Source organism: Ascaphus truei, chromosome 1 (genome assembly GCF_040206685.1).
Source record: "Ascaphus truei isolate aAscTru1 chromosome 1, aAscTru1.hap1, whole genome shotgun sequence".
In the NCBI taxonomy this organism is placed as follows: Eukaryota; Metazoa; Chordata; class Amphibia; order Anura; family Ascaphidae; genus Ascaphus; species Ascaphus truei.
This window is the reverse complement of record NC_134483.1, coordinates 495809092-495821302: the sequence shown is the minus strand read 5'-3', so window position 1 is coordinate 495821302 and position 12211 is coordinate 495809092. Positions and strand designations below refer to the sequence as shown.

General features: G+C 42.1%; 1 protein-coding gene across 1 annotated transcript; it reads left to right on the top strand.

Moving 5' to 3' along the window:
* The first annotated feature begins 5573 nt into the window (after nucleotides 1–5573).
* LOC142503765 (uncharacterized) lies at nucleotides 5574–8723 on the top strand. Its single transcript, XM_075616480.1, has 3 exons — nucleotides 5574–5727; nucleotides 7354–7443; nucleotides 7822–8723. The coding sequence occupies exons 1-3, from the start codon at nucleotides 5574–5576 to the stop codon at nucleotides 8721–8723; spliced, it is 1146 nt and encodes a 381-aa protein (XP_075472595.1).
* Nucleotides 8724–12211: the final 3488 nt, after the last annotated feature.

Here is a 12211-nt window from a genome sequence, read left to right as displayed (position 1 = left end):
AAAAGGTCCCACGTAGGGACCAAATCGTGGATGAGTGTCTGTGGCTGACATCAATAAGAGAAGTGTGCCTATATTTGTACTTTTCACTGATATACTCAAATTTTTCCTTCTCGATGCTTAGGGAACCTTGTTTCTGGCTTTGGCCAGTTTTTAATTGCTCTGAATCACCGACGATAGCATTATAACAATATTTCATTATAAGACAGCACCGTTCCTCTTAGTCGTGTAATATAGTGCGCGCACACGTCAATTATAATTGGCCGTGTTCCATAGACGTTTCTATACTAGGGACGCGCACGGCCGTGAGTGGTGGCGCGGCAGACCAGGGAAAATACAATCAAATTGTATTTTCGCGCTGCTGCCACACCGCAAACCAATCACAGTGCGGCCTAACGCTGTGACATCAGAGTCACGCCACCTAACAACTAAACGCGCATGCCACATGCACGCGCAATGCCAACTCATGCCCGCGCGCACACTAGCGCCTACTATATAAGGCTGAGTCCCCAGTCTTCACTGTGGCACGCGCGCCCGGCGAGTGGGGCGGTGCGTGCACAGTGCTACACTGCGGTCTGGGGGGAGAGGGAAGGTTTGCGACGGGAGGGGGCGTGGCTGTGGGTTTGCGGGGGCGTGGCCATGACGTCCCGTGGCTGGTTCGCCCCCCTTATTGGCTGAACCGCCCGCGGGGGCGTGGCCACGCCCCCGTCGCAGATGTTAAGTTCAAATTTTCCTGCCTCCCTGAAAACCTGTCGCGCACCGCTGGGGAAAGGTCCGCGACAAGGTAGGGACTGGGACCGGCCGGACTGGGGGGGGCGGGGCTTGATAGAACAGCGCACGCCGAGCCGTGCGCTGTGGCGGTGACTGGGACCGCAGCCTAACAAGCCTTAGAAAAGATTAGAACAGACGGGTGCTGAAGGGACCAAAAGAGACCCCTCTTCCCCTAGGCTTTGTTTATAGTTGGCACGAAGGAGCGCATCGCGTCGCGCGTGACTGTCGCCCGAGCGGTGTGCTCTCTAGGATGGAGGTGTGGCGGACACGTCATCAGGCTGATTTGCACTCATTGGCTGAACCGCTCACGTGACGCAGCTGTCGCGCGGAAAAAAAATTGTCAGCTCAAAATTCTGCTGCGCAGTCGCTCTTTATCGCGCGCACTATGGCTGGCCCTATAGAGCTGCTGCATTTTGTTTGCACCCCGCGCTGTCACACTCACTATGGCCGCAGCCTTAGGCGGTGATTATAGTGCAGGAGTGCGTGCGACATCGCGCGCCGCGAACACAAATGTGTGTTCCGAAATGAGGCCGCCCATAGTGCACACGTGCGTGCAGACTGAATTTTGAAAATACAATTAAGAAAATTTTACGCCCGCATTACGTGAGCGGTTCAGCCAATGAGGGCAAACCAGTGCGTGACATTGTATATACAGATAGCATTATGCTTCATTCATTTAACCCTTTAGACACTTTCACATATTTCCCTAAGTTTAGTCCACAGGACAATAAGACATAATATGCATTTAGTATAGGGACCTGTTGAAATGGAGTTTACCTTGACGGGGTTAGCAGGCTTGAATAATCTTTTACTCTAAGGCCTTGATCATTGCGGCCGGGGGCGAGTGCTCCCTATGGGCGATGCGCACGCTCAAAACCTGCACTGCAGGCAGGAGGCCACAGGGAGGCATGCTGTAGGCGTGGCCATGACGTCACGCGAGCGGTTCACCCTCATTGGCTGAACCGCTCACGTGACATGGCCGTGATGCGGCTGTCGCTCCTGAAAATCAATTTTACAGTTTGGCTCTAAATGTGAACGCTTGGCTGCCTCGATCTCGCGAATGTAGGAGACAAATTATTTTGTATTTGCCACGCGATGGCTGGGTCACGTGAGCGGTTCGTCCAATGAGAGCGAACCAGGTCCGTGACATCACGGTCACGCCCCACAAAACACGCCCCCCCCCCCCCCCCCCGCGCAACAGCACATTTTTACAGGCCAGGAATCTGCCCTGCTACATCAGCGTGTCACGGCACACGCACGCGCAATCAGTCTGGACGCGGCCAGATAGCACAACACAGACAGGAAGCCGAAGCTTCTGGCCAAGAATGGTTTGTGAGCTTCAGTTCTTATCTAATCATTAGGCGATTAGTGACACATTCTGTAACATCACTAAGCACAATGAATGGTATAATCGCTGAAGTACAGGTAATTGCCTAATCCTTTGGTAATTAGTGAGTCAGCCTATCACAGCAGTTAGCACTTTGTAATCTCTTCTACTGAATATACATTTAAAAATGCTACTGTTCAATTTATAGTTAATTTCTGCTCTGAAGTACAGGTCTAAGCCTAATCCTTTGGTGATTAGGAATCAGCCTATCAGAGCAGTTAATATAGAAAAATGGTGTGGTGCTCAGAGCTACAGAGACACAATATTGTATGAAAAAACAGTTCCAGCATAAAGGACCCTTGATATGAATTGTATGAGTATAACGTAGGGTTAACGGAGAAAAACACAATGCCTGGAAACCTCACCATGCTCTGGTGTAAAGGTATGTAATTCAATCCAGTATATGTGAGTCAAATAAAGGACTCACATATTACTGCAACATCCTGACACAGCTCTAAAGGTCCATGGGTCTTGAGAGTGCTTGCGTGTAGTGAGTAGATAAGCAGCAGATGATGAACAAAACAGAGCACTACCACTGGAACATTAAGAAGGGACTGAGAGTGCGTGTGCCATAAAAATTAGTTATTTATTGGTCATGCAGACAAACAAAGCGAAGATGTCACCCCACCAACGCGTTTCGTGCAAGAAGCACTTTCTCAAGGTATACATACCATAGTGTGGGGAATGCATTTATAGACCTAAGTCTTAATCTAAATAGCCAATCAAAACACTCACCTGGGAGCTTTCCCCCCTCCAGGACGGAGGTCGCCACCAGCGCCTCGGGTATGATGTTACTATTTCCCACACGCGCACCCGAACCACGAGCACGCACACGCGCCACGCTAGAACATGGGGAACCAATGCGCACCGGCCAGGGAGCCCGCACATGCGCACATCCCCCCGACCTAGACACCAATGATCCCCACGTCTGACACAGCTAATAGAAGTGTACTAGCCACAGCGTGCCCCCTGAGCACATCCCGGGAGCGAGAGCTAGGCGCGTGATATAACCCCAAGGATAGTGATGGAATTACTAATAATATTGGGGAAAAATTCATTAAACAAACAAACCCTACACGCAGAAAAATAGTTGAAAAAAACACCAAAGATAAGGCCAATCTAAAAAATGGACCAACTGTGGGGAAATAAAAATTATAAGTAGACGTTTGTATAGTAGACCCCTTGATTAATTGATAATTAACCATGCATTTCATTCTAAATGATTATATAGCTATAGTTGATATTCTAAGTATAGCCCCTTATAACTCATGATGAAATTGATGGTGTAAATCCAAATGTAATGTGATTGGATGGGAGTTTGTCTCTGCAGCCACAGGTCAGCAGTATAGAACCAAATCATTTATTAATTGTAATACAACTTTTGTGGTTTATTTGCTGACCTGTGGCTGCGGTAAGCAGTACGTGGGGCGCACAACGAGAGCTGTGCAAGTCAGAATCATGGAGCATGTGCGCCTCATCTCCAAGGGAGATTTGATGCATCCTGTCTCCAATCATTTTTCATGTTGCAGCCTGGACAATCTCAGTGCTTTTTTCATTTTTGGGCATTGAGCATTTGCTATCTCCCATCAGAGGCGGTAACAGGACTAACGCCCTGAACCATCGTGAACTCTTTTGGATCTTCACACTGAATTAAGATTGGGATTTGGGTCCCTTTGGGGAGGATTAGAAACAGTATCATATCATTAAAGGTTACTTCCTATATACTGTATATGTATCACCAAATAGGATATATTTAGATACAGTTATGTTTAGAAAGGGAGATACATGTTTACAAGTTGAGTTGAAGGTTCAAGTGCTACTATATTAAAAATAAAAAGGAAATAATGCAAAACGAATATTGTATGGAACATAAAAAGATACCTGAATAAGAATCTGCTACATTATGCATGTTAAAAATATACTGTATGTACAAGTCTGCAGAATTTCCAATAAAAATATTAAAAAAAGAAAAAAAAAAGAAAGGGAGATACAAATGTATGTGTTTACATGAAGGAACTTAGGGCCTCATGCAGTAAGCACCGAAAAAGTGCCATCGCCAAGTGTTCCCTATCGGCATGATTTTGCCGATTTTTCCTCGCCGTATGCAATAAGGGGTGAATCCCTGTCGAATCAAGCCGAAAACACTTGTTCCCACTATGGCGATGATTTGCCGATCAGACACAGGTGTATCGGCGAGCACGGCGAGGTCGTGTTAGGTTCGCCAATGAAACTTGTTTCTGAATCTGCCGAAGCAAGCATGTTCTTGATTGAGCGGCCCATTTAAAGGCAGCGTGTATTTTTATTCATTCTCTGTGTTGTTGGGAGAGAGAGAGAGAGACACACACAGAGCTGGGCGATTTGCATATTTGATATTGAGAGAGAGAGTTGCTGTGTATTGTGATTGGTTTGTCCTGTGTTGTTTTGTTAACATTTTTTTGTTGTTTTCAGTTTGTAAGTGTTGAGTGCGATTGTGTTTAAATTTCTTTTCTGTTCTTTGTGAGTGCTATAGGTATGGCCGAGAGGCGTGGGAGGAGTGATGCTGGTGTGAGTGGTACTGGTAATCGTGTGAGTACGCGTCTGAGTGAACGTGGGAGTCAGGGGAGTGGTGTTGCTGTGAGTGTGAGTGGTGTTGCTGTGAGTGCGAGGGCTGGTGGTGGTGGGGTGTCTGGTGGTGGGGTGTCTGGTGATGGTGGTGGTGGGGTGTCTGGTGGTGTGGTACTTGGTGGCGGCCCGCTTTTGGAGTCTCTTCCATTGGAAGAAGGAGAGTCCAGTCAGCAGCAGCCAAGCTCTGTGGCTGGATGTGGTCGGAAGAAACGTGTGGAGCGGCCACGTAATCCTCGTTTTAATGATGAGAAAAACAGAGTTCTTGTGACAGGGATTTTGGAGCACTATGACCATCTGTATGGGCATTTAGTAGGTAAGTCAATCTTTGCATTGCTTGTTGAAAGACTTTTTCTCGTATCTGAAGTCACATGTGTTAATAGAAAACTAATAATCTGTAATATCTATCAATTATAGTAGATTGTTACACACATAATCCTTCATGGTTTATAACGAACATAAGAATCCTTCAAAAGTGTTTTTCAATGTTAATTGAACATTCATGCAAGCTTCCTTATCTTTGTATGTGTCCACATAAATGCTCATGTGCCACACATATTCAACCAAAACCAGCATGTTATCTATCTCTTTCAACAGTTAGCAGATTTTGTAAATATTCGTCATTAAATTAAATATTAACTTAACATAATTGTTATGTATTTCAAGGACGGACAAGTTCAGCCGCGAAGAAAGAAATGTGGGATCAAATTAGATTGTCTGTGTCTGGGTGTGGGAACCATGTCAGGGACCACACGAATTGTAGGAAAAGATTTGATGATATCAAGGCGAATTAAAAAAAAAAATCCAAGCACAACGGATGCATGCTTCTGGCACTGGAGGCGGCCTGCCAGCACCAGCTCTAACGTTAACTCCATTGGAGGAGCAGATGCGTGAAAAATTTCTTACGGTCGTCATGGAGGGTTTGCCAGGGGACAGGGATATCGGAATCTACGAACATCAATTCCCAGCAGGTGACAAATCTTACTGTACTACACGTGTCGTATCTAAATGTTTAGATCAATATTCCCGCCAAAATAAAAAATTTAAAAAATTTTAAGCTTACCTCTATCTCTCTCTCTCTCTCTCTCTCTCTCTCTCTCTCTCTCTCTCTCTCTCTATATATATATATATATATATATATAAATATATATATCAGCTTGCTAATGATAGTTAATATATATATATATATATAGATTGATATATATAGATATATATTATATGTGTATGCTAATTAGCATTTATTGGCTGTGCAATCGTGGCTTACACCATTATGAGCCAGCAGACACCACTTGAACTGCAGGAAGGGATTATGTGTAATGATATTCAAAATAGCACACACTGCTACCTTTTACTTTACAAACCATTCCACATCTTTCCCCTATAGGTTTAAGCTTCAAAGGTTTATGGTCCCAGCTTGGAGCAAACAAAGGGTTAACATGCATACCCACTAAACACACCCACAGTCATCCTTTGTCACACTAATGTGTAACATCACTGTGTTCTTGGTGATAGTGTGTATGTGCACACAAATCTATAATTCACTATTTGATGTATCTGTCGAGCTATATATAGATAGAATATATGTATATATTTGTGTATGTATGTAACACCTCTAAACAGGCCCTTACTGCATAATAAAGTCCTGCCTGAATATTGTCAATTGAAAGGCAAACATTATTAACTTTCACACAGACATTCCGTAATTGGTTATGAATACTCTGTTTTTGGTTCATGTTGCCTCGTGAGCAGAAATAAAAACATGAACCATATATAATTAAATTGTGTTCATATATAGCTAACTTAATATATTTATTTCGCTCATGTACCTGTGTGTGAAAACAGCTTCAACTAATATGTAATCAGAGCATAGAGTTGAACAGAGGGGGTGGTGGGGGGAAAAGAGGCAGCTCAGGGGGTCATGGTGGGGTGAAGTGTTCGGGGAGGGGTTAGAGGTGGTAGAAGCTGACAATGTGAAGCGAAGTTGATGACATTCATTTTAAATGCTAATTGTATGACTACTTTAAACAACCATCACACGATATATTACAACGTAGCTTAGTCATGAGTTTTGGTAAAAACTATTGTAATGTAACTGATACGCCACCTTCTCACACCTGTAGCATCTGTGAGCAACACACTGCATGTGGTGCTGAGTGTCACCCACATTCAGCGCTACCCCTGCTTCGCCTAAATGTTCATACTCATTTAGAGGAAATATCGTAGAATGTGAAACAATTATGTGCAGAATTGTAAGCAGAGTATAGTTTTCATTCATGGCAGTGATGTCACTTATTGTGCCTCTAAAAATACCTAACATATGCAGTGTATGTAGAACAGACCAGTGAATTGTAGTACGCATACCTTTATGCATATCTGCATTAACATTGTATGTATGTTGTATGCTCAAAAAAGATGTATTTTCATCATGTTAACATGTACATTTGTGTTAAGATGGATAATCTACAGCTCGAGCTAAGCATATCATTGTTATATCGTTAACTAATGCTGATATTTTTACATCAGTACACCCACTACAGATACTTTATGTGAATTAGGTACACATGACAGTAAGTTTGTGATGTTTTTCTTCTATATAGTTGCTCCGGCAGCTCCTGTGTCACCTGTGCCAGCTCAGACAGAACACGTGTCCTCACCTGCCTCGTCAATGTCATCAGCAAGAATGGATGGTGAGTGTTTGACGTACACACCATATAATGTGTACATTGAAACAATGTAATTTGCCATGGCAAAGATATGAGTTTCACATGTGATGAACTTCTGAATAGTTAATGACACAGAGGAGATGTACAGTTTCATTACACATCATGTATTGTGTGCGTTTTCAAGTATCGACTAGGAGTTGTGATGTTACAACAATCTTTAATTCATTCATCATTCACACTGAGTCGAGACGTAATTGTGGGTAAAAGATTAAACATTTTATTGAAAATAAATTAGACATAATGTCAACATGTAATGTGTTCCACTATGCGAACAACTATCATTATTGCATGAAACAATGTTAATGTTCCATGTGAGTTGATCATTTATGTTTTTATTTGTAGAACCAGATCTTTCTGCTCACGGACAAATTGACTCAAGTGACCATGAAGTTGTTGACACTCCTGGATTAACACAGCATTCAAGTCCTCCTGCTCGTGACACTTTCTCAGCTATTGCAGCTTCGGAAGAACGAATCTTGGGTGAAGAAAATCGTTGCCATTCAGAAATGATGTCAATGCATGAAAGGATGATGTCACTGCATGAAAGGATGCATGAAAGGACAATATCAGAAATGACACAAATAAAAAATGTCATCATACAAGTTCCTAAAGAACTCCAAAATCGAAAAATCACATTACAAGCACTAGTTCTGAATGTAAGCCAAGCCAATCAGTTTAGGAGTACAGCAAGAGAGCACGAATTCCACTTTAACCCATCAGAGGATGGATCTTTACGTGCTGCTAATTTTTCTCCAGAGCCATCACTTCTTCATTCACCACATCAGGATGTTTCAGGTACACTAGATGTCACTTCTGTGCAGGTCCTTGTCAACATCCAACCGCTTACATCATCTGTTCCAAATATTGAACCGACACCTACAAATGAGACATGCAAAAGAAAGATTGGTCAACAATTACAAATCACCAGCTTTTGGAAGAAGACAAAAATACACACACAAGAAACTGCTCCACCACTGTTGCAATGTATCTCAAGTGCTGAACCAGTGCCACAGCCCACACCCAGTGCCCCTGAACTGCCACAGGCCACACCCAGTGCCCCTGAACTGCCACAGCCCACACCCAGTGCCCCAGAACTGCCAGAGCCCACACCCAGTGCCCCTGAACTGCCACAGGCCACAACAAGTGCTACAGTTAAGCCGAGAGTACTTGGCACAGGGAGAAGGCGATCACAACAGCCAACAAGCAGGCCTGTGACTCGCTCTCAAAAGGAAAAACATAAATAAATAACAACCTCCACTACATTCTTTTGTGTTGTTGTCGTGTTTAATGCATACTCTTTTATGCATAGTGTATGTATGATCATGTAGAGATGGTTGCAAACATTCATGTATGTCCTTGTAGACATATGAATGTTTACAAATGCTCATTCACTTAATGAGGTAAGGCATGTTTGAGAACATATTAATAACTATTATTAATCAGTTGCTTAGTGAAAATACATTATCCTACACATTGCATGTAAATGGAATATGACATTCACTTAGCTCTTGTTAAGTATGAGATGTTTTACCTTGAGTATTGTAATGTTTAGTGTCATGTTATACAAATATAATCACTGCGCTTCTCCATGTAAAGAGCATGCAGCTAGTGAAGGAAATGGCCATACAAATGTGCAAAACATGTGAGTATCTGTACTGGTATATACCAGTTTTTAATTGCACTAGGTTATACAAGCATATGCTTTGATATTTTAACCCCTTCTGGGCTTATTTCACATAACACTAGTATGCATTTAGCGTAGGGACCTGCTAAAGAGACTTACCTTGACGTGGTTAGCAGGCTTGGCATTATTTGATCAAAGGATGTATACCAAAAGTCTCCTTTTTTCTTATAGGTATTTACACCATACATATATATATATATATATATTCCCCATTGATTGCTATCCCTATGGGAGAAGCGCAGGGATTCACTTTCTGTTTTGCACATTTGTATGGCCATTTCCTTCACTAGCTGCATGCTCTTTACATGGAGAAGCGCAGTGATTATATTTGTTTTACATTATTTGTTGGGCCGATTTTAATCCTTTGCAGCACGCTCCTAGAGGGCAACACTACTATGGTGTAATTGAATATATTTAGCCAATCACCTGCAACTGCTTATTGAGCAGTTTGTGGCAGGCCAGCCCCTCCTCTTCTAGGTATATAATCTCCTAGCAAGGTCCCCTTATTCCACTTCACTTACATGTGAGTATCTGTACTGGTATATACCAGTTTTTAATTGCACTAGGTTATACAAGCATATGCTTTGATATTTTAACCCCTTCTGGGCTTATTTCACATAACACTAGTATGCATTTAGCGTAGGGACCTGCTAAAGAGACTTACCTTGACGTGGTTAGCAGGCTTGGCATTATTTGATCAAAGGATGTATACCAAAAGTCTCCTTTTTTCTTATAGGTATTTACACCATACACATATATATATATATATATTCCCCATTGATTGCTATCCCTATGGGAGAAGCGCAGGGATTCACTTTCTGTTTTGCACATTTGTATGGCCATTTCCTTCACTAGCTGCATGCTCTTTACATGGAGAAGCGCAGTGATTATATTTGTTTTACATTATTTGTTGGGCCGATTTTAATCCTTTGCAGCATGCTCCTAGAGGGCAACACTACTATGGTGTAATTAAATATATTTAGCCAATCACCTGCAACTGCTTATTGAGCAGTTTGTGGCAGGCCAGCCCCTCCTCTTCTAGGTATATAATCTCCTAGCAAGGTCCCCTTATTCCACTTCACTTACATGTGAGTATCTGTACTGGTATATACCAGTTTTTAATTGCACTAGGTTATACAAGCATATGCTTTGATATTTTAACCCCTTCTGGGCTTATTTCACATAACACTAGTATGCATTTAGCGTAGGGACCTGCTAAAGAGACTTACCTTGACGTGGTTAGCAGGCTTGGCATTATTTGATCAAAGGATGTATACCAAAAGTCTCCTTTTTTCTTATAGGTATTTACACCATACATATATATATATATATATATTCCCCATTGATTGCTATCCCTATGGGAGAAGCGCAGGGATTCACTTTCTGTTTTGCACATTTGTATGGCCATTTCCTTCACTAGCTGCATGCTCTTTACATGGAGAAGCGCAGTGATTATATTTGTTTTACATTATTTGTTGGGCCGATTTTAATCCTTTGCAGCACGCTCCTAGAGGGCAACACTACTATGGTGTAATTGAATATATTTAGCCAATCACCTGCAACTGCTTATTGAGCAGTTTGTGGCAGGCCAGCCCCTCCTCTTCTAGGTATATAATCTCCAAGCAAGGTCCCCTTATTCCACTTCACTTACATGTGAGTATCTGTACTGGTATATACCAGTTTTTAATTGCACTAGGTTATACAAGCATATGCTTTGATATTTTAACCCCTTCTGGGCTTATTTCACATAACACTAGTATGCATTTAGCGTAGGGACCTGCTAAAGAGACTTACCTTGACGTGGTTAGCAGGCTTGGCATTATTTGATCAAAGGATGTATACCAAAAGTCTCCTTTTTTCTTATAGGTATTTACACCATACATATATATATATATATATATATTCCCCATTGATTGCTATCCCTATGGGAGAAGCGCAGGGATTCACTTTCTGTTTTGCACATTTGTATGGCCATTTCCTTCACTAGCTGCATGCTCTTTACATGGAGAAGCGCAGTGATTATATTTGTTTTACATTATTTGTTGGGCCGATTTTAATCCTTTGCAGCACGCTCCTAGAGGGCAACACTACTATGGTGTAATTGAATATATTTAGCCAATCACCTGCAACTGCTTATTGAGCAGTTTGTGGCAGGCCAGCCCCTCCTCTTCTAGGTATATAATCTCCTAGCAAGGTCCCCTTATTCCACTTCACTTACATGTGAGTATCTGTACTGGTATATACCAGTTTTTAATTGCACTAGGTTATACAAGCATATGCTTTGATATTTTAACCCCTTCTGGGCTTATTTCACATAACACTAGTATGCATTTAGCGTAGGGACCTGCTAAAGAGACTTACCTTGACGTGGTTAGCAGGCTTGGCAATATTTGATCAAAGGATGTATACCAAAAGTCTCCTTTTTTCTTATAGGTATTTACACCATACATATATATATATATATATATATTCCCCATTGATTGCTATCCCTATGGGAGAAGCGCAGGGATTCACTTTCTGTTTTGCACATTTGTATGGCCATTTCCTTCACTAGCTGCATGCTCTTTACATGGAGAAGCGCAGTGATTATATTTGTTTTACATTATTTGTTGGGCCGATTTTAATCCTTTGCAGCACGCTCCTAGAGGGCAACACTACTATGGTGTAATTGAATATATTTAGCCAATCACCTGCAACTGCTTATTGAGCAGTTTGTGGCAGGCCAGCCCCTCCTCTTCTAGGTATATAATCTCCTAGCAAGGTCCCCTTATTCCACTTCACTTACATGTGAGTATCTGTACTGGTATATACCAGTTTTTAATTGCACTGGGTTATACAAGCATATGCTTTGATATTTTAACCCCTTCTGGGCTTATTTCACATAACACTAGTATGCATTTAGCGTAGGGACCTGCTAAAGAGACTTACCTTGACGTGGTTAGCAGGCTTGGCATTATTTGATCAAAGGATGTATACCAAAAGTCTCCTTTTTTCTTATAGGTATTTACACCATACATATATATATATATATTCCCCATTGATTGCTAT

What these genes read in the sequence shown, in the direction of transcription:
- LOC142503765 (XM_075616480.1), top strand. Translation starts at nt 5,574, where the DNA reads ATGCATGCTTCTGGCACTGGAGGCGGCCTGCCAGCACCAGCTCTAACG. An exon ending in CGAACATCAATTCCCAGCAG is followed by an intron (nt 5,728 to 7,353) that starts GTGACAAATCTT and finishes TCTTCTATATAG; the next exon opens with TTGCTCCGGCAGCTCCTGTG. An exon ending in GTCATCAGCAAGAATGGATG is followed by an intron (nt 7,444 to 7,821) that starts GTGAGTGTTTGA and finishes TTTTATTTGTAG; the next exon opens with AACCAGATCTTTCTGCTCAC.